Source organism: Enoplosus armatus, chromosome 19 (genome assembly GCF_043641665.1).
Source record: "Enoplosus armatus isolate fEnoArm2 chromosome 19, fEnoArm2.hap1, whole genome shotgun sequence".
NCBI classification, from domain to species: Eukaryota; Metazoa; Chordata; class Actinopteri; order Centrarchiformes; family Enoplosidae; genus Enoplosus; species Enoplosus armatus.
The window spans coordinates 7,360,855-7,383,191 of record NC_092198.1 but is presented as its reverse complement, the minus strand read 5'-3'; the positions used below and the strand labels follow the sequence as shown (position 1 = coordinate 7,383,191).

Genomic DNA, 22,337 nt, shown 5'->3' with positions numbered 1-22,337 from the left:
CGTAAGTTTTGCCTTTGAGTTTGTCCAACTTTTTTCACTCCAGGTTTCTTACTTTGTAATGAACCATGACTAAAGATTTGGTTCACTTTTTTGAAGAAAGAGATTATCCTTATTTGGTACAACTTCGATTACTTTAAATGCTAATAATTCATATTTCTAAGGGACTGCGCGAAAATAATTAGGGGGGGAAGAAAGGGAAGTGAGAATCGGGGAGGGTTATGTATTTATTTTCTTTTTGCTGAAGGAAAGATAGTCTGGAAGTCTTTGCAGCAGGGGAGCATCTTCTAGTATTTTTTCCGAACAGATTTATATTTATTGATTTTCAACTATCAAGTGCCAGTCATATTCAACATTGTGTTGTTTGTCAAAAATGTGGCCATTTATAATTTCAGCTCTAAGTGAAAATAATTGTACCAATGACAATTTTTTGGGAGATATTCTGGCAAGGCTGTCAACGGGAGGGTCCAAAGAAAATAGGCACAAGCTGAGGAGAGCCTTGCCAGCCTCTCCACCCAACAACTTGCAATCCTTATTTATGACACATAATTAGTTGCTGTATTTACATGGGGTCTGTCAGCATTCAGAATAACATCTCTCAAATGGTCCGGACTAAGAAAAGGTGTAAAGGCCCTGGCATCATACACAAACACGTACACAAACGCAGACAAAATAAAGAAAATACAAATGGCTCAGTTTCACATAAGTCCCTTTTATTTCAGAAGACTCTTTAATCGCATCAACATGGCAAAGATAGTTAATTTGTAAATTATATTAAATTATCCATACTTCAAATCCAAGTTAATAATCAACTGAGATAAACCTGATCTAATATTTATTATTTTCTAACAATTCCAACTGAATTATTCAAATAAATTGTGGATTTATTTAATTTTTCTGTCAAAAAGTCAGGGGGAAATCATCAGACAATACTTCTCCTTCATAAAACAAGACAATCATCAGAAAATTAACAATTTCCATATAAATGCTTTCAATTTATGAATTTAAAATTTTGTAAAAAGTATATATCACAGTGATGTCTGTCATCTTTTCGGGCACAGGTATTAGTCAATGCATCTAAAAGCAGAAGGAGAAAATTGAACCAATTATTTTCTTAAAAGATGCTGAAAAAAGATTAGAATTATTTATTTGCAGATTTGGATCCTACTCAATTTTCTATGATTATGCTAATTAAAAAGCTTTTTTGGCAAGAGGCACCATACTTTTTCTCTCATTTCAAATAGCAACTACGAACAAGAAGTGCAAAGAATGCATGACCTAAAAAGCATCCAACTACTGCCCCTTCGTTCTGTTTCATTTCTATCCTGTAGTGCAAATCAGGGGAACAGTTCTTGCAAGTCATGCCAAAATAGTCTTCTCAACCAAGCAACAACAAAACCCTTAAAATCCCTATGACGAAATACTGACCAATAGCAATTGCACTTCACATTTCACCAACAAATGGCCATGGTTATGACAGTCAACGTATGAACAGGAGGGCAGTACACAGTTGTCTATATAGGAAAATGCCCTCCAAACACAAACTCTACAAAGAAAACAGACTGACACACACGATTGCACACCTTAGAGAGATGTTCTCCAGTAAGTTAAAAGGCAAATGGTAACTGACTATTTAAGAGCAAGGTCGTGATGCGATTGGTTCATGGGATGGCCTACATGTATGAGCAGTAGCCTGGCACACTGAGTGAGTCTTTAGTGGAACATCTCCGTTCCAAGTAACATTCAAAAGTAATACTGACCCCAGCCAATCTCCTAAAACGAGCTGAGTTTCGAATACCTTTCCGATTAATCACCGCATTTGCATTTCAGTAACTTCTAATTCAGTGCTCAGACCACAAGTAGAACAATTGGTGGCAAAAACCTGACAAGGCCTAGTGCCAAGGCCGAATAAACCAAATATACTGCCGTACGTACCAGTGTTACTGTCAGGGAGTAAAGATGTCAGTATGCTTCAAACGACGGATCATTGAATAGCGTCTGAAACCCCGGCAACCAGTATTGGGAGGGCTGTGTTTGACAATTTCTGTAACTTTCCAAATCTGACAATCACACTGCATGACTTCTGATTCCCTATGTGTAAATGAGTGGAGCACTGCTAATGCCGTCAAGGAAAGATTGTCTGAAAGTGTGCGCAGTCATCCCCATTTCAATGATTATTGCTTCTTCCCCTCTCTATGATAGCCGGCTTTTCACCACTGTAGCTGTTCAGCTATAAACACTTTACCTTCAGACAAACAAGTTTGTTTGGAGCATACCGACACTTTAATGTTATCAAAGTCATGGTTTTGGCCAACAAAATGTTCATACTTGCCAGATTCACAGGTTAAAATTCCATTCTTAGCTTTGAATTTTTACTTATTGAGTGACGATGAAAATGAGATGATATTAGGTAAAATTCACAATCAAAGCAAAGCCACTATAAAGCCCATGTAAAGGATTATTATCTTGATTAAGCCTGCACCAGAAGCAAACCCTAGACATTTTCCTTGCACTCAAGCAGGCAAGATGTAACCCTGTACATAATTAGGAGGTTAGATTAGATTCCCTTGATCTCCAACTAATAAAAAGCACAGCACACTAGCATTTAGTGGTACAAGGGAGGCGTTTAGGTAATGCTTCTGGACAGAGCGGACTACCTTGGGGAGCAATACCTCCTCTTCTTTAATGCCTGCCATCATTTCTGTTTCTTCAGCTACAGGTGCAAGTCCTCTTGCAGTAATGGCTGCGACATCTCCCTGCTTCTGTGTTTTAGTGAGGGCAGCTGTTTGAGCGTGACTTGTCTGATGTAGACCACCAGAAAGCCCAGCACCATCACCACACCGAGGAAGGAGCCCATGACGGGGGCGTAGGAGTACTCGTTGACCCTGGGAGGGGCGCTGAGCGTGGGTGGAGTTGGCCTCACGGACAGCAGGTCCTGAACATTTAAGAGGGAGCCGTTGTTTGGCAGAGGGCGGATGGACAGGATGTGGCACATGAGAGGGTAAAGGTCAACAGAGCGCATGGAGGTCTTGACGTATTTCTGGCGAAAAGCTGGCCCACGGGCCACAAACACAGGCTGCATGCTGCGTAAGGTGTTGTTATAGCCGTGGTTTCCCACTGGGGAGAAAAGACAAGAAATATATTTGCATAAAGAGTTACAATCCTTGGATGCTAATTAGTCTTGCATCGTTTATCTACAGATCTCCCGTTTCCACATCCCATGAATCACAGGCCGCACTTTTTGTTTAGAGATTTATGGAATCTGGCACTGCTGCTCTCTCAGTTGATTTACTACCATCACTGCCTACTAAATCAATCACAGCAACGCACACGCAAAGCTGAAAATGAAATCCAAACATATAAGCGCAAAGACCTTTCAGGAAAGCTTAGACGGACTAACTACTGTTCCTGAAATCCATCAGCGCCATCACATTCCTGACGAACTGACAGGATTCACTTATTATGCTGTGAGTGAAATCAATGCAGTTTATCAGTGCCTGCGATGGCAGAATTAGTGGGTTTAACTACCATCCAATCAGGCAACATTTTCAGGATTTTTACGTTTTGGTTGTATTGTACACACCCATGAGGATGCTCAAGCACGCAACATACAGTCCTGCCAATGATTTAATCGACGGTGCAGGTAACACACAAAGAAGTGCAGCAATACATCAACAAAGGCAGGGAAGAAGAAGACTGCCAGCCAGTAAACGTGGATGTAAACAATGCAGGATTTTAAATATTCCAAAAAATTGGCTTTGCAAGGAGGAAAGAAAGGAACGAAGGAAATGCATTTAACATGTTCATTAGACCTTCATTAGAAAATGCAACGCTTTATAAAGAATACAAATAGAACGTTTGTTTGCTTACAATAAAATCCTGCAGGACACCTATATGACATGATCCCACGAGTCTTCTGTTCAACAAAACTACCTAAAATATAAATATATATATATATATAAATATCACAAAAAAAAAGGATGTGGTGTGACGGTTCTGATGTGGGCAGAGGAATCCCAAACAGTAACCAGTCTATAAGAACAATGCTACAGTTTGTATTTTGGTGGTATAATGAAACACGCTTGAGTAGCAACTTGTCCATTTCTAAACACAGTGCATCCCTGTTTCTATTGGCCAATTGTGAATATACAGAACTGTGAATCTGCTGGAGCCTGAATTCATCTGCAGTACCGTCTACGATTTAAGTGAGCAGGGGAGAAAGTGAATATTCACAGGGTAGGACTGTAATGTGACCGTTCCCTTAATCTTCCACCACCAGGAAGTACAGGCCCAGTTCACATAAACTGATTATAGTTATTATAAGTGAGCATTGCTGTGATTTATGCACACTGGGTCTACACTAATATATCTCAGTGCCTTCCTTGGAATGCATTGAGAGACAGTAACAGCTATGGTTTTATCATCCAGGCCTTTTGCTGTCTCATCATTCAAACCGCTATTGAGTAGAAACAACATTTGGTATGCAGGACAGTATCATACTTCACATATCTAGCTAAGCAGTCTGAGCAGGGCTGAGAGTCAGCAGGTTTTCCCCCCAATCGCAGGCTCCACCAGGTCATTTTACTGATTAACAAGGCTTCAGAAAGAGAGGAAGAATTAAGCAGTAAAATCAGCGGATGTAGTCTGCAATGAAAAACTCTGCGCCACGATCTCTCAAGAGGAGGTGAATGAAAAAATACCTGCTTGATTTGAATTGGATAAAGAAAAATAACTGCACTCGGAGGCGGTGCAAGACAAACATCCGAACCCACACATGCACACACTCCTGCTGTTTCTGAGGGAAAATAAATCTGCCTTTCTTTGTTAATTACAGCTGGTATAACATGAGCTAGCTTTGGTTCAAAGACTGAAAAAAAATCTCCTGTGAAGCTATTAATAGAGAATACAGAAACTGCTATTTGAAACAGCTGAAAAAGACCCTGTTTAATATGTACAGCTACAAACCAGAGTACTGTCTCAACAGAGCTTCATGAGGTTTGAATACGTACACTTGAAGGGCTCGGTCCTGTTCTGCACGATGGTCCAGCCCTCTTTGGCCTCTATGAGGATGGGCATGATCCTGATGTTATGTTGATAATGGAAGTGCCCGGGAATGTCTTCCTTCTTGTACACCACCATGTTCGGGTTAGCATTCACCAGCTTACTATACACATCCTCAAGCTTCCCTGCAAGACAGACGACAAGCAATGGTAAAAAAATATCTAAAGATGCAAAAATGTGTTTTCAGGATAAGGAGCAAACAAGCAAGACATCTTAAAACAGAAAAGGGGATTCTGTGCTCATTTTAGACTTTCTTTGTACTGATTACAAACGTATTCCTCGTAACGTACATCATGTAAACATTAAAGGAATCATTAAACATTTTTGATAATAGGCTTATTCGCTTTCTTGCCGAGAGTTTAATAAGAAGATTGAAACCACTCTCATGTCTGTCCATTAAATATAAAGCTACAGCCAGCAGCCGGTTAGCTTAGCTTAGCTAAGAAGTCACTGCACCCATCCAGTCCAGTACAAACCCCCCTGTGAAACCACAGATAGTCATTTTTAAAACTTTGGTTTTTGTACAAATGAATTCTTTATTATGTGTTAACTGGAGAGATTTAGGGTCTCTGGCAGGCAGGTTTTGTTACCTTTTGACAGACCCAGGCTAGCTGTGTCTCCTTGTTTCCCCTCTGTATGCTACGCTACGCTACCTTTCTCCTAGCTGTAGCTTCATATTTATCGTACAAACATGAGTGGTATCACTCTTCTCATCTAACTCTCCGCGAATGAGCCAATTTCCCAAAGTGTCAAATTATTCCTTTAATCAGGTTTATTGACAGTATTGAATCTGACAGATGTTTGGAAGTGATACCTTCTTCAGGCAGTATTCCCACCACGGGACTCTTATCCACCCAGGTGTACAGGTCTCTGCTCACGTACACATCCAACTCTATGATATTATCAGTGGAAAGCTGCGTCATCCCGTGGTCACTGGTCACTATCAGGTTGACTTTCTCAAACAGCCCCGCCTCCTTTAGCTCGTTCATGAGGAAGCCGAGCTTCGCATCAATCCCTGCAATTACATCATCCATAAGGGAGCTCTGAGGTCCCAGTTTGTGCCCGCTCTCATCCGGCTCCTCCCAGTACAGAACTCCAAAATCCACCGCTTCTTCTTTGGGTGCAGAGAACCAATCAATAATCCGCTTCACTCTGGTTTCAAAGGAGACTGAGGCATTGTACCTGAGGTATTGATTGGGAAACATGCCATGGATCTTCACATCAGACCCTGGCCACATCGCCGCCCCGCTTCGCCCACCAGCTTTCTGGATGCTCACCCAGAGAGGCACAGCCTCCTCCCACCACCGTGATTCATAAATGCTGCCTGTCTCCATGGAGAAAGACCGGTTCATTGCAGGGTCATACATCTCGTTGGCCACAATGCCATGCGTCTCAGCGTACAGCCCCGTCACCAAGCTGTAGTGGTTGGGGAAGGATTTGGTGATATAAGCGCTCTCCACTTGCTCCACCATCACGCCCTCGTTCATGAGGGTGAGGAAGTTAGGCATCGGGACCCGGTGGATGTAATCCCAACGGAAGCCGTCGAAGGATAGGAGCAGCAGTTTTGGCCGGTCCCTCACTCTGTCGTCCCTGCTGTCACGTTGGCTCAAGAGATTGAGGGAGACCAGAGGCAGCAGCAGGGCCCACAGGCAGACCAGAGGACTGCAGCCTCCTCGCAGCAAGCAGCCCAGCATAGTGTGGTGTGTGACGAGACAACCTACAAACACACACACAAAAACTGCTTAGGAAGAACTCAGTGAGGCGAAGAAATTAACCTCTTATCTGGACACAGACTTGTGTGCTGTTTTGGCAATATCAGCATACAATGATACCTTAAATAATAGTGTGTCTCCAACAAGGGCTGCAACTGACTTATTCTCATTATCTATTAATGTACCGATTCTTTTACTTGATAAATCTTCTATTAAATGTCAGAAGAGTCCTAAGTGATGTCTTCAAATGTCTTGTTTTATCTGACCAACAGTCTAAAACCTAGACAGAGACAAAGAAATCTTCATCATTTGAGAATATCTGGCATTTTTGTTGGAAAAATAACTGAAGCAAATCACTGATTAACAAAATAAATGCATGTAAATTTTCTGTCGACCAACTAATTGATTAATTGACAAATCATCCAGCTCTGCTTCCAGCTTTGTGGTGACAGTTTGGGGAAGCCCCTGTCCTGCTAGCCAGGCCTCCAAACATCAGTGGCCAACCTCACCTCCATATTAATGCCCATAGTTCTGAAATTAGACGTTCAACAATCTCAAATGTGTGTAACATTCAGGTGTCAACATACTTTTGGTCATTTAGAGTACTTACTTGTCAACATACACCAGTTGTTCAAAAACAGTGAGATCTTGGCAATATTGATAAAAAGACAAGTGGCCAAATGCCTCTGAACTTATAATGTGATAATTATTGTCTTATTAGATTACACAGGAGTTTGAGCAATGACCATTAATGTCTATTAGGGCTGAGGCAAATAAACGATTAGTAGATCAATAGAAAGTTAGATGACAACTAACTGATAATCATTTACTCATTCCAGCTGATGGTGGCTGATTCCAGCTTCTCAAATATGAAAATTTGCTGTTTTATTACATTGAATAGGCTACCTTAGCAATTTAAAGATGTCACCCTGAACTTTAATGACATTTAATATGTTAAATTATGGGTCCATTTCTCAGAAAACTCATCAATAGGTTAATGAATGATGAAAATAACCAGTTGCAGCTCTAGTTCACGGGAAATGTTCAGGAAATGCAATATAATACTGTGCCTTAGTACCACATCATGGTACTAAGATAGTGACACTCTGACATAACATGGAGTTAGACAGGAGCTGCCCTAAACACTGAAGACATGACAGGTGAGGACAGCAGTGATGTCATTGGAAATGTAGCAGACTGAGGATAAAACGACTGCAATGCATCTATAAGAGCGACTCAACTGCAAAAGAATTCAAGACAGCCTTCCTGCTGACAGTCAGCCACACTACCGAGGAAACACTGTGTCGTTACAGCAGCCTCCCTGTTTAAGCACTGCTGCTGCAGAGCTAACAGCTTCATCACGCAGCTCCGCCTGCAACAATAAGACAGCCAGCAGCAAGCCCACTTCACATGCGTGGGTGAGCTGAGGCGACATCAAGGCAGAGAAACGCACAAATTCAAAAACGCGAAATGTTGTGCTGTCTGTCAACAAGCTCACCTTGTTATCGGATCCTGCACGGGCTCGCCTCGCGCTGCACGCCGAGATAAACAGCCGGACTCGCTTTACGCCCGAAGGAAGTCCGGCCTATTAACCTGCCGTGCTTTTATTTATTTTTTTGCTACCTTTCTGTCGGTTTTAGTGACAGATATTGAACCAAAGCAGATCATCCGAAGACAAAAGGCTGCCCGGTGTTTCCTGCAAGTGCATGCTGCGCTTCTTGGAGAGCTGCGTCCCACTAATTCACTGCGACCTACAAGTACGCAGGTCCTAATGACGTAATGTAGTATGACGGTGGGAGGAGGGAGGGGGGGGGGGGGGGGGGCAGTATTATAAATAGACATTTTGGTGTCGGCCAGGTTACTATCATTGTGTTTTAAGATATAGTAGAAAATTGAATAAATAAACAAATAAATAAATAAAAGGTTGCCTGGTGAATGTGAAGGGCGTTGCATTAAAGGCACTGATAGCAGAGGAAATCTTCACTCAAAGCAATGCTCCATATTAAAACAGTGACATTCAAAAGACATGTTGCTCTAATTCTGTCAGTGATTTTTTTTTCTTCTTTTTTTTTGCATTCTGATCATGCTGAAAGTGCAATGCAACAGCCGCCCTGCAACAAGAATGACAAACACTGTCCACAAGGTGTCAGTCAAGTCCTGTCTAAAGGTAGTCAGGTCAGAGTCTGGCTTCTTTCACTGTCTGTTGGAAAGAAAGATGGCATCTCAATAATGACTCTGCATGGTGAGACTATTTCTGAACCTACTGACAAGCTCCTCCATGTCTGCAGAGAGAAAGATTAGCCGCTCAATGCTCCCCTGCATCATATTCATTCTCTCTTCATTTGCTGTTAATGCAATGTCCATTTTCATGATTGTGATTTATGATTATGATTGAAAGCTCCAGGACCGCTAATAAATGCACATTGGGGTTTTGAAACAGTTTCCTTTTTTAAACAAGATGAGAAGGCCTTACAGTGATCAGAAAATTGGGAGACTAAACATCCATCGTTCTGTGACTCCATCTGCTGATGATCATGTGACGCGATCAAAAGCTCCAGAACAGCTGATAAATGGTGATATTGTTTTGTATTGCTGTAGGTTTCTATGTGCTGCTAATTTACAGTAGTGGGCTTAAGCAGGAGCAATGGTCTATTATGACATTAGGGTTTATGTTTATTTATGAAGATACATCACACATGCAGACGGTGAATAAATATAGAAGACATCTGAGTAAATGAGTGAAGAAACAGATGTCTGCTTGATGAGCATCAAAATGTTGATTCTATGGCCTTCACAGTCACCAGAGCTCAACCCAACTGAACACCTATGGGAGATTTTGGAGCAGTGTGTTAGGCAGCGCTCTCCACCACCATCATAAAAACATTCAATTAGGGAATATCTTTTGGAAGAATGTTTTGGAGGCTTAGAGGATCTCATCTAGCCAAGGATTACTGAAGCCGTTCTGGAGGAGGCTCGTGGTAGTCCAACACCTCATTTTATGTTTACATTGTCAACCTTCTGTATATCGCAATGTGATTTTGTCAGTGAGCACAGAAACATGCTTAAGTACAGTAAACACAAACAAAAGACTAAATTCACATTCACATTCAATATATACGTATGCGATTAAGAATACAGATCTTGAGTTAGATTTGTAATTAGGGCACATTTAGAGCATAAATGCTGAAAGCTGCTCCCTGCATTTCCTAAGATACCAGGCGTACCTGATAGCATGGAACAAGGCCATTATGAGCCTTGAACACAATGATGACAATCTTAACTATTCAACTATTCTAACCCACACATGGGGGGGGGGGGGGGGGTAAGGATCATATTCTCTAGTTTGAGTTATAACACTGGCTTGGGAAATTCAGCATTCATTTTAGTGACTTTACAGCACTTTTCAGATGGCCAAACAAAAGGGCAATGCAGTAGTTTAACTGACTGACAATAAAGGTGTAAATACGGTTGCAGAATAAAAAATTTAAAAAAAGAAATTAAAGAAACATTGAATGAATTCTTTGGAACACTATATAAACATGTGGTTATGGCTTAACTGGGATGAGGCTGGTTCTGGTTTCTGTAAACAAAGTATAGGGTGATTGGGACGTCTCACTTTTACATCACACGTGATCATACATGTTTAAGTTATACACAAAATGCAAAACATTGCATCATTCCAATCACTTTTAGCCATGCTAGCAGCGTAGCTCTATGGATGGCAAAGCTGGTCAGTCCACCACTCTGCTCCAGACTGAAATATCACAACAATCATAGGACGGATTGCCATGAAATTTTACGTAGCTATTCTTGGTCCCATAGTGGATTAATCCTTCTGACTGTGGTGATCCCCTGACGAGTACCACCAGCTGGTTGACATTTGTAGTTTTAAGTGAAATGTCTCAAAACTGGATGGATTGTTACAACATTTAGACAATCATGTTCCACCCAGGATGACTTGTAATCACTTCGGTGATCCCTGCTCTTTTCCTCTCGCGCCATCATCAGGCATAATTTGTATTTGTCCAATACTTTGTTTCATGACCAAATACCTGCAAATTTAATGACATTCCCATCAGCCTCGGCTGCACTTTGTGTTTAGTGCTAATTAGCAAATGTTAGCATGCTAACATGCTAAACTAGGATGGTGAACATGGTAAAACTTTTACATGCTAAACATCAACAGCTCGAAGCATTGCTGTGTCTAAGTACAGCCTCACAGAGCCCCTAGCATTGGCTGTAGCCTTGTTTGAGTATATTTGCAGAATACTCTGTTTCATAAACATTATTTGGTACATATGTATGCCTACATTCATTAATTTAATTCTTTCATTTTTGTGTGTGTGAAGCCATTGTGTATTGTGTGAAGTCAATCAAACTAGGCACCACAACTGACGCCCATAATAGTTGACAAAAGGGTAAAAACAAGAGAAAATGTACAAACAGAGAAGTAATTTTGAACCCATCAGTTGCGTGACATAGGTGTTCTTAAAGTGAATCAAAAGGTTCCAACATAACGTGTGAGATTATTTCTTTTCAGTATGGATTCCTTTTGTGTCTTTCTTTTATGTGTACGTGTTGAACATGTTCCTCATTGTGTTTTTTTCCTGTCCATTTAGCTGACAGTGTGAATCCATGTGGGAACAGTGGAGCGGCCATCGAGCCTACCTGCTCCTGTGTGTTCTGGGTTGACTTCTAAAACAGTTGTGTATTCACACCTATGTAGAGATGAAGGGTTTTGTTTGTTTGGGCAGGAAAGCTCTGTCTTTTGTGAGATGTGTAGCTCTCTCTCTGTGTCTATTGTGATGTTACACAAGAATGTGGAGGTTGCTTTTGTTGATTTCTTTGTAGAATGTTTTTTGAAATGGTGTGATATTTGCTGCGACCTATGCATTTAAACATTGTAGAACATGATGTAGACCATTGTTTTATAGAAGAGGTTCTAGATTATTATTATTGCAAGATAGGTTGGTAGAATTTCCATACTACTGGATGCACCGAAACTTATTGTAAATTGAGTAAATAGCAAAGCACAAAGTTCCTCTGGACATTAACACCGTTTGAGCATGTGTTTTTAACTTTTAAGTCAAAAATGAATAAGTTGTGGCAGCAGTTATCTATGAAATCACAAAAAATATCCAGAAATTCTGATTGAGATTACTCTAAAATGTAATTTTACAGTACCTGCTATTAAAAAAATATCACCTTGGGCTCTGAGAAATTGTGAATTCCATTTTTTCAATCTCTTTTAACAGTTCATGATTCAATGAAAAAACAACTGCCAGTTTAATCAATAATAAAAATAGTTGTTAGTTGCAGCCCTACATTTAAGCTCTATGGACAAATTGGAGTAATGGCACAAACTGATGCATGAACAATTCTATGGGCTTCATGAGGGTCATTCATCCTGATTTAAACCGCAGCAAATGAGATGCTGAAAACGCGACTGCACTCTTCAGTCTCTTCAATCCATCGAGTAGCCAGCAGAGATTTTTGTGTCCAGTGAAATCTGTTATGTGGGGAGACTGAAGCAATAAATACAAACAATGGTGTGCACAAACCTGGTAAGACGCAGGGGCAAAATAAAAAAGCAAGCACCTGTGCCATATAGGGTTATGGTTTAAGATTATGTTTAAGATTAGAATTTTGCCCTGAAGTCACAACAGGGTGACAGCAGCACTGAGAGGGTCACTCAGGCTGCCCAGAAAAGCACTTTTGGGATTTGGAGGCCAACTAGACAGCACCTAGGCTTACCAGATCAGAACTTGATACCCCTCCGCCTGAACAGGGGGGCACTTGGGCAAACTAAAGTACAATTTATTCCTTCTGAATCCAATTTAATTTAATCGTCCTCCTATGTCAATTTGGACTGTTCACGTGCCGTCCGAAATGTATGACTACATGGACTGTACGATGGCAAACACTGTGTGAATCTTGGTGCGCCTTTAAGGGCCCTATCTGGCCCTAAGGTTTACCAGAAGTGTCCCATGAAGACAGAGGCATATTAAAAAGAAACCCAAAACAAACAAAAAGCTCTGAGCACAAAGGGTTGCTGTGGTCGCCCATATCTTACACCAATTTTGAACCAGTCTGACGGCAGTCTTGGTAACCACATAGACTCAACTGCATCAGTGTAACTGGGTTGCCTGTTGGAAGCTTGGCTTCTCGGCTCATACTTTATCAGGGTTATCCATTGAGTTTGGCCCAGGAAAGCGGGTGATTTACAGTATTTAGCAGTGATGCACGGAGTAGTATCAGCACAGTGGCATTGGCCGGCAGTTTCTTTGTGTTTGTAAATCAGCAGATGCCCAGAGATGAGGTATCTGAATCAGTATCAAAAGAGAAAACATTGAATCAGTATATTTGCGCATGAGAGTTCAGTTTCAAGGACACAACTTATTCCTCTATTTTGAAAATGTATAAAAATGTATAGAATGCATCTGAATACATGTGCTTTAATACACTGAGCATTCCTTGCCACAATTGAAGAATTTCAAAGTGTTTATTTTGTGAATAGTAATATATACAGAAACACATTACACATATTAACACAGTATTGTGTCCTGGTCTAAGAGCTTTGGCTCTTTTATGGTGTCCTTTCTAGTTACTGGGTTCATTTTATACTGGCTTTGCTGGATGAGTCCTAGTAGAGACCAACACAAACAAACCACTGCTGCATATGGAATGCATTTTGGCACAATTTAGCCTTCAACCTATTTGTACACCTGTCTGACATTCTGATAATTTACTCTCTAAAGTGTCCTTCACTTCTTAAATCACTCTCAGGTCTAATTTGTCTGCAGTAGTGAATTTATAGTGACCTTATTCATTGTATTGTTTTACTGGTATCATGTTCCCACAGCGCCTGATGCCTCCGCTGTTATAGTCTTTATTTGCTGTGCAGAAATATGGTGTATGATTACTCTAGTTTTTTACAGCAGACGAAACCCTACAAGACACAATGCCCGGCAGCTTTTCTGGAGCTCGTCTATGGCCGGCATTGTGCCGTTGTGCCCGTTTTTCTGGTCCTTTGTGCTTTATTTACAACATTCTCTCTCTTTCTCATCCTACATTACCCAGATCCGCCGAGAGTCGGCCCCGCTTCCATTGGCCTGTCTCCACTTTCCCTCTCAGCTACCGCCGTCTGGTGGGATCTGCGCACAAAGAGCGCGTAGCCAATCGCAGGCACCCTCTGATAAATCTCGGCCAATGTGCGCGACCCTCTCATTTACATAGAGATGGAACGGGCCAATCAGGAGTCAGCACAGGAGAGGATTTTGACCCCTCTACCCAATGGCTGTGGGAGGTATAGAGTTTTGGGGAGTGCATATAATCAACATATTATCGAAGGTGCTTAGATATTGATCCTGTATTTCGAGGTAGTTCAAATTCGCTTCTCTTGGACCTCCGGGGTTGACCTTAATTTTTTCCCGTGCTTGGTGGAGAATAATTCACGCATAAAATGCCGAAGAGAAAGGTGAGTGTCGTTTGTGGCATCAGGCTCACTTCACTGTAGTTTTTCCGCTCTCGCATTTGAGGAAAATAGCGGTGCGCGATGTCTGTGGCGACGTCGAGGCAGGTGAGGTGATGGCAAACTTTGAGGAAGCGTCTCTCCGCCCGCAACCTTTCAGGTGTATTTAACGCGTCTTTGCGTGTGTATGACATAATTCTTCAGTGATATGTTCTCTTTACACTATAAATATCCCTGTGTTCGTCTCAATGGCCGTTCCTGTGGTCGTTTTATTTGCCACTTCCCTGTCCACTGTGCGCACTGGTGAATGTCAGACGGACCCGCCGGATGGATGGATGCGTAAATCCCGTAGGAGACGTGCGCGATGATAATTCTTCTGGGCGCGTTTCGCGCATGTATGAGACTTATCGATTGTGAATAATGTGTAATCTCACTGTGAAAAAAAAAGAAAGATCACCAGCTCCCTGTCTCGTTCTGGTTCTCCAGTGGGGATAAACGGTAGCCGCCGAGCCGAGTGGACAAACCCACATCCAGATGGAGAGAGAGACAGGAATAAAGAAAGAGGGGATCAGAGACAATTGCCGCTGTGTTAAAAGAGGCCGTGGCACTATCTAAACAGCATTGCACGACGAGCTCCAGGGCATTGTATCAGTGCATACATGGAAATGGGCTTTTCTACCTTCCAAAAAACTGCCATTGTCTGCGCAGATTCGCCTTTGAGGACAGAGAATGGGAGGCCTCTAGGGGCGGAGGTCGCCCGTATGCAAATGATGCGCTTGCCAACCTGCAGGCTAAACCAACATTTCTTTTTTTTTTTTCTTTTTTTTTTGCGTGGAGGGGGTGGACTCTCCTGTGCACTGCCCTTACCTGCCTGCAGCCTGAATAGACCATGTTCATCATAGGACCATCTGAATGTGGGCTGACAGCCCTCACGGTTTGTCATCAGTCTAAATGAGTCCGTGTTTATATATCATTATTTTGCGGGGAGCTCAGCTCTTGGCATGTAAACAAGATGCCTCCATTAAAATGGTAATCACCAGAGAGATCATATATCATCATCATCATCACACAATATGAAATCGCCACATATGCATCTCTAAGCAATTTCGGACTTCGATGAAAATTATGATTTTCATTACATCATTATCCATTAAATCAGAATCAGAAATACTTTGTTGATCGCCGGGGGGAAATTATACTTGCCAGTAAAATACAAAATTATAAATCAATCCAGAAAATACAAAATTACATTTTAATGATGAAACAAGACCTTTAAGATTCTGAGAATATTATATTGTGCACAACCGTGTGTACATATTATAATAGGCTACCTCGCCGTTTATCAGTAAATCAGGATAGAACTTATTATATTATTTGTTATTGCTATTATGCAGATTTTTGGGTTCTTTTGTATGATTGTATTGTATGTGCAGGACTTTGTAACTAAGTTTGGTGTTAAAGAAAAGTATAAGTGTAGTGTTAGGCATAGGGCTGATTATTTTCATTATCAATGAATCTGCTGATTATTTTCTTAATTAATCATCTGCTCTATAAAATGTCAGAAAATAGCAAAATCACTGTTTCCTAAAGGCCAAGCTGACATCTTCAAAGTTTTTTGTTCCACCAACAGTCCAAATCAATCTGCTACTATAAAAGACTAAGAAAAGCAGCAAACGTGGAGCCTGTGAATTTCTGGCATTTTTACTAGTAAAATGGCTTAATAAATAAATGAAGAATAATAATAACAAAAATATTAATTATCAAAATAGTGGCAGATACATTTTCTGTTGATAATTGATTAATCACCTTATCGTTTCAGCTCTAGTTACACATTTATAATATTATTCTTAGCAAGTGGGATATCTGTTCAAGAGGTAAGACGTTTATCTATAGAAAAGGGAGCCGCCAGCACTTATTTTTACGTCAGTCTCTAACCTTTTGACTTTTTTCCAAAACTATACTGCTTAATGATTTGCATTATTTGTCTTGCATGGCATATCATGGCTGCCTGTTTTTCTCCACAGAAATTATAAGATACACATAAACAGAGTAAACCCTAGTGAACCAAATCAAATTTCTATAAGTTAGGAATTGATGAAACAACCAGAAAACTACATTTTAATCACAAAATTGTGAGTGTGTGTGTGGGGGGGGGGCTGCCTCATGTATGTGCACCTGCACACACTGGCCCTGTTAACGGTCTCTCCACTCCTTGCTGCATCTCCTATAGTCTCCAGAGGGTCCCGAGGGCAAGGAGGCCTCTAAAGTCACAAAGCAAGAGGTAAATGTTTTGTGTGTTTGTGTGCTGTGTGTGGGTGTGCAGGCGTGTGTTTGCGTGCTGTGGTTTTTTTTTTTTGTACTGAGAGAGAGAGTGTGTGTGTGTGTGAGTGAGACAATAGACACAAGACAGGTTAATGATTAGGACACTTAAAGCAGTCACCAAGCAGATCAGCTCAAGATCAGGCCGCAGAGGTACAACTGATATCTGTCTCTCTCTCTCTCTGTCACTGTCTCTCTCTCTCTCTCTCTCTCTCTCTCTCTCATTGATCATCCCTTGCTCCGGTAGCCCACCAGAAGGTCAGAGAGATTGTCAGCGGTAAGTTTCGTTCTCCCCTCCCTGTCTTCACCCCTGTCACTGTCCTCTTCTTCCTCTCCCTGCCTTTCCCGCCTCAGTCTTGTGGGATAGTAAGCGTCATATCACCAAGGCTCAGAGTAAAGTCCTCGCTCAGTTTATGGATTTGATCAAGGCAATTTATAAATTCCATAAACGCGCTCCCTGAGGATTGCCCCTGGCTTGGTGTGCATGTCTTTTCTCTGTTGTCCTTGTCAGTCCTCAGTCTGGCCTGGTAGGGCTGCATGATTAAAAAGGCACATATTGCATTTTAACAGTAAATGAGTGTAGAAAATTGTTGTATCAGTAACATAAAGCATTTTTTCCTGATTAGATCCCTCAAATTGTTCCCCAAATCCTGGTAAAACTAATGCATATGTATAGCAAATGTATCATTAGGTTATCATGCTTATGTGGTCATGCAGCTCTGCCATACAGGCCATGTGTTTTTTATCTGTGTTGTAATTTGCATGTGTTTTTTCATTTGCATGTACATGTTAAAGGAGCAGTTTCACAATTTGAGAAATATGCTTATTCTCTTACTTGCTCAGACTTAGATGAGAAGATCGATACCATTCTTAATGCTTGTACGCTAGATATGATGCTACTAGCTAGCAGCCAGTTAGCTGAGCTTAGCATAAGACTGGAAACAAAGGGAAACAGCTAGTCTGTCCAAAGGTAAAAAAAAACCCCGAAATACACCCACTAACACATGTTTTGTGCTGGACTATTTCTTGGCCAAGTGACCTGTGGAGACTTCTGGCAGTCACTGTGCTGTTTTGCCCTGTATCCAGTTTTGATGCTAAGCTAAGCTAATTGTATTTCCCAAAATGCTGAACTAATCCTTTAAGCTTTTGATGTGACACTTTTCCAGCAGTAAATCTTTGCATGTTTCCTGATTTGGTATTTCCTTGTCTTTGAACGCCTCCAGCGGTCAACATATTTAATAACGTGACTTTTTTTTAGCAGTCAATCAGCTCAGTGTTGTTTATAGGCTTCTATTTGGACTACATGACAAAAAGTATAGTCTTTCTTGTGTTTTCCAAATTCCAATGAGGTGTCGTTAATTTCCTACATGTAATTGTAAATGTTAAGCCCACTTTCCCCCAGTGTAACAAGAATTTCTGTCTTTCATGTAGTGTCAGTGTTTTCTAAAGCAAAACGGGGATATTCTGAGAGAGAATCACATGATTTAATTTTGTCACAGCAGTGTTACTGTAGCTCGCGGCTTCGGGAGGGAATGTGGTCCACACTCAGCAGCCTGGAAAGCAAACTTGCTCACACTGAGTGGCCAGAATTTTAACTCCCATCTGATATAGTCATTGTACAGCGGTCTGAGGTCAGTTCACTGTGAGAAGAGGCAGATATTTAAAACGACGTAGCACAGGGATATTGTCAGATCCCATTGCTGAGGAAACACAGTACTCGTACTTGATTATTATTACTATTTTCAGTGCAGACATTCCAAGTCTCCATGTGTTCTGTGTTAATCCTAATGCATTTTCTCAGCAGCTCTTGTGGCTAAAGCAATAGCAACAGAACAGAAATGGCTCTGTAAGTGTAGCGAGGAGGGGGAACCATAGATTAACTAATATTTCTCCAAAACCACGCATCGTGTGGTTGGTCAGTCCTAACTGACTTCTGCCTAATTTGCAGAAGCCTGCTCCACCCAAGGCTGAGGCCAAGCCCAAGAAGGCCATCGTCAAGGTAAAGTACACCCACACACACACACACACACACACACACACACACACACACACACAACTACGCCTACAATCATTTATTTATATTCCTATAAATTTGCAGCAGTCTCAGGTACGCGGTCGGCCCTCACTACTAGTTTATGTGCATGGCCAAGGATGCTGCATTTGGAAAACACAGAAACACACACACTCACAGAGCACATACAAACGTGCTTTGCAGCTACACCTACAGTATCCAGGGCTCATTATTTCACCAGCTATCCAGGACTTTATTTGTATTCATTTTGAATATTAAAGGTAAAATATTATAAAAGTATAATTTGCAGGAAAAGCATTCTAAAATGTATTGATTTCTTTTCATTACTTGAAATTACTGCAGCATAATCAACATTTTTCTCTTCCCTTTCTGTTATTAGAGGCATATTGTAAACACTGATTTTGTAGAAGAAAACAGAGAAGAAAAAAGTGTGTTTTGGATTGATAAAATCTGGTTTGAAATCAGTTTTACCTGGTGCACAAACAAGTAATTTTTGGTGAAAATGAGCAAAAAACAACAAGGCTCACACATACCACAGATAATGTTGATGTCGTACTGGAAGTATTTTCCATGTACTGTCATGTAGTTTTTATGCAGTTGTATGTTCCCCTCCTTCCATGCAGAAGGTGGCAGATGATAAGGGGGTGAAGGCAAAGAAAGGTGGCGCCAAGGGAAAGAAGGACGACGGCCCCGCCCAGAATGGAGAGACCAAGACCAATGAGGTATAAGGACAAAAATTTGAAAAAGATGTTGATGAAAGAAGAAAATGTGCATTCAGTCAGAGACAGACAAAGAAATAACGATCTTTATTCCCTTATTTTGTCAATTTGTGTGTAAACATGAACACACACATTAACCACACCTATATTCCTCCATAACCATACTGTTTCCTATCTCTGATGCATGCTGACACACACACACACACACACACACACGCACAGATCTATGTGTCTCGTCCGTCTGTCAGTGTGTCTTCCATCCGAAGCACGGCTCCCTCCTTGATGTCAGTGAGAGGGCAGAGTGAGACAGTCAGAGTTAAGGGTACGGTTGAGTGTTTCTAATCCATCTTTGGAGTGTGTGTTTGGACACTAACTTATTATTTACACAGAAACTGTATGCTAATCAAGCAAACATTTACCCAGTGTGCTTTGGGGTGCTGTGGCGTGCTTGAGAGAGCGAATGAAGTGAAGTGAGAGTGAGGAGACGAAGTGGGGATGTCTGGCATTTTGGCCGCTGTGTGCAGTGAAGTGGGCCAGGGACAACTTTTTTACACTTGTGACGTGAACTGTGATTGGCTCACTGTGTTCATAGACAGCAGGCTCCACCAATGGTCAGGCAGAGGACATGGACACCATCTAGATTTGGTTCCCTTGTTGAGCTAATGCTGATTCCTGCAGATACTAGAGGAGTTGTGGGTTTCAGTGAGCAGCTTTTCAGAGCAATTTAGTATCGTAGCCATGGAGGTACAAATATCAGTATTTGGAGTTGTAGAATTTAAGAGATACCTGTCAAATACCCATCAAATTATGATGAGTGGTCACGTTTTACCTCTCGAAACTCATGAACACCCACCTCACCCTGGCTTCGTAGATCTCAAATTAAAGGGTGGGATCACCAAATTACGAAAACATTATTTCTTGTGGTATCCAGCAGTGTTTGAAGGTTTGAAGAGATCCATATCTGACATCCCAGTATAATGGAGGTGAATGGAATTTTGTTTGTGCTGCTCAAAGTATAGTAAAAATTACATTTGAAAAACTCCACAGCAGTGTGTATTTTCAGATTCCAGTTACTCCTGGTAATCCACAGATCTCACTGTGAAGAGTTATCATTGGAACTACTTTCTACCGGAGAAATAGTCCCAACGACACATTTTCTAAACTTTCAGAGATGGAAATCTTAAAACCTCAGCACATAAACCCGAAACTATCTGCCACCACAAGCAGGAAGTGGACCTATGTTCAAGGGGTTTCCTCAGCAAAGTATTCCTTATAACTTCATTAACCTGCTTCTCGGAACAAGCCCCGGGTTTACAAAGTCGAAAAACCACGGAAACGGTAACATAAACTCTTCTCCGAACACATTTAAGAAAAGAAATAAGCAAAAGCAATTTCTGAATCATACTCGAAGAAGTAAATCAGTACAGTATATGTGAAGTACATGTGAAGCTAGAGCCAGGAGACGGTTAGCTTAGTATAAAGGGTGGAAACGGGGGAAACAGCTCGCCTTAAGCCTGAGTGTGTCTTTGGTTTTCATATGTATTAAACAAACAAGATGTAACTTGCTGACAGCTGCTGTCTTTTTCTTGAAAACTTGTTCCAAGAAGCAGGTCTTTGCCCTCTTAAATCCGGAGCATAGGCCGACAAGTTATTCTTATGTTGACATTTCAGTAAAGGAGATCACCTTTCACCTTTGAGCTGGAGAAGGCTGATTTAGCTCCTGAGCCCACCGAGGACGAAAAGTTGTGGGTAACACCTGCATCGTTGCGTAACTCTTTCCTCTCCTCTCCCCTCCAGGTAACTGAAGCAGCGGAGGAGGCGACTGAGGAGAAGGCGTAAGGACAAGGGCGCGTCCACTGACTCGTCCCCTCTGACTCCATGGCAGCAAAGCATCTTTTTTTACTGACGATTTTTGTACCATGCTGAAATTTTTTTTAGACTTGTGATAGTAGAGACGGACAACCAGCAGCCCCCCATCCCACGTGTTCACCCGTTTTTCAGCTCCTCTACCTGCAGTATGTCTTGGCTCCTCCATAAAAATCTTGGTTTTTAGAATAATTCCCACTATGTTTCACAAAGATCCTTTTGTATGTGCGTGCTGGAGTGAATGTGTTTGTGGGTCTCTCTGTTTCATTTAGTTCACTTTGTTTCCACACCCCTTCTTCCACCCAACCCCTGAACGCCTTGTCCTGCAGCAGAGTGACATAGCAATAATGAGTGGTGCTTCTGTTCTAGACGGCTCTATTGGCTTTGGACCCTCTGGGCTTCTCTGAGTTTCATCCTGTTGGGAGAATATTTTGAAATAAAAGAAAAAGTTGATGTCACGTGGGAGTTTCTCTTTTTTTGTGTCTCGCTTCTTGATGTACAAAACTAATGTGTGCAGAATTGTGTGTGTGTTTAATGTATTGCCTCGATATCTCTGTGTTGTCTCTAGTTGGACAGCAACGCCATCTTTTTGTTATAGCCACTAGCATACTGTAATTGTCTGCCTTCACCTATGCTGGTTTTTGTAGTATGGAAAACTCAGGTAATCTGTGTAAAGCTCTATGAGACAACGCGTATGTGTTCTGCTTGTGTTCCTTTTCACCGTATTCATGTTTAGAGTTACTTTTTAAACCAACACAAAGCCAGTGCTGTGTGCCTGTATATCTATGTGTGTGTGTGTGTGTGTATGTGTGTGTGTGTGTGTGTGTGTGTGTGTAAGGTCGCCAGGGGCACGTGGCTGTGTTAAATACAACTGCTGTGTCAGGAAGTGAAAGGTCAGCATTTGCCGGAGTGGTGGGACCCATGAAACTGTACAGTCTCCTCATTGAGGGACAAGCCGTCGTTCACACCCGTGGACCAATGATGTCGGCCAGTTTGCATTTTTTTTATACATGTGGAGGTGTGGAGTGATGATGTCTGAATACCACAGACACTGGAGAGACCAATTAAAATGTAATATCAGGAGCCTCGGTCAACAATATGGTGGCAAATGTAACAGCGACAGTGCTGATTACATTATACAATATTGATGATTAAAATGT

General features: G+C 41.5%; 2 protein-coding genes across 2 annotated transcripts; one reads left to right on the top strand and one right to left on the bottom strand.

The window, feature by feature from the left end:
* Window positions 1–713: 713 nt before the first annotated feature.
* enpp5 (ectonucleotide pyrophosphatase/phosphodiesterase 5) lies at window positions 714–8,394 on the bottom strand. Its single transcript, XM_070925751.1, has 4 exons — window positions 8,269–8,394; window positions 5,873–6,775; window positions 5,007–5,183; window positions 714–3,114 (listed from the first exon to the last, which is right to left on the bottom strand). The coding sequence occupies exons 2-4, from the start codon at window positions 6,750–6,752 to the stop codon at window positions 2,711–2,713; spliced, it is 1,461 nt and encodes a 486-aa protein (XP_070781852.1). The 5' UTR covers window positions 6,753–6,775; window positions 8,269–8,394; the 3' UTR covers window positions 714–2,710.
* A 5,715-nt stretch (window positions 8,395–14,109) lies between these two features.
* On the top strand, window positions 14,110–21,635 carry hmgn3 (high mobility group nucleosomal binding domain 3). The gene is made up of 6 exons (XM_070926169.1): window positions 14,110–14,247; window positions 16,472–16,522; window positions 16,808–16,837; window positions 18,509–18,559; window positions 19,216–19,314; window positions 21,109–21,635. The coding sequence occupies exons 1-6, from the start codon at window positions 14,233–14,235 to the stop codon at window positions 21,148–21,150; spliced, it is 288 nt and encodes a 95-aa protein (XP_070782270.1). The 5' UTR covers window positions 14,110–14,232; the 3' UTR covers window positions 21,151–21,635.
* Window positions 21,636–22,337: the final 702 nt, after the last annotated feature.

Excerpts from the sequence above, each read along its gene's own strand:
- enpp5 (XM_070925751.1), bottom strand. The coding sequence starts at position 6,752 with ATGCTGGGCTGCTTGCTGCGAGGAGGCTGCAGTCCTCTGGTCTGCCTG. Across the intron at positions 5,184-5,872 it reads GGGAATACTGCCTGAAGAAG|GGAAGCTTGAGGATGTGTAT; the intron begins GTATCACTTCCA and ends TCTGTCTTGCAG. Across the intron at positions 3,115-5,006 it reads CAGGACCGAGCCCTTCAAGT|TGGGAAACCACGGCTATAAC; the intron begins GTACGTATTCAA and ends TTTTCTCCCCAG.
- hmgn3 (XM_070926169.1), top strand. Across the intron at positions 18,560-19,215 it reads CCAAGAAGGCCATCGTCAAG|AAGGTGGCAGATGATAAGGG; the intron begins GTAAAGTACACC and ends CCTTCCATGCAG. Across the intron at positions 19,315-21,108 it reads GAGAGACCAAGACCAATGAG|GTAACTGAAGCAGCGGAGGA; the intron begins GTATAAGGACAA and ends TCTCCCCTCCAG.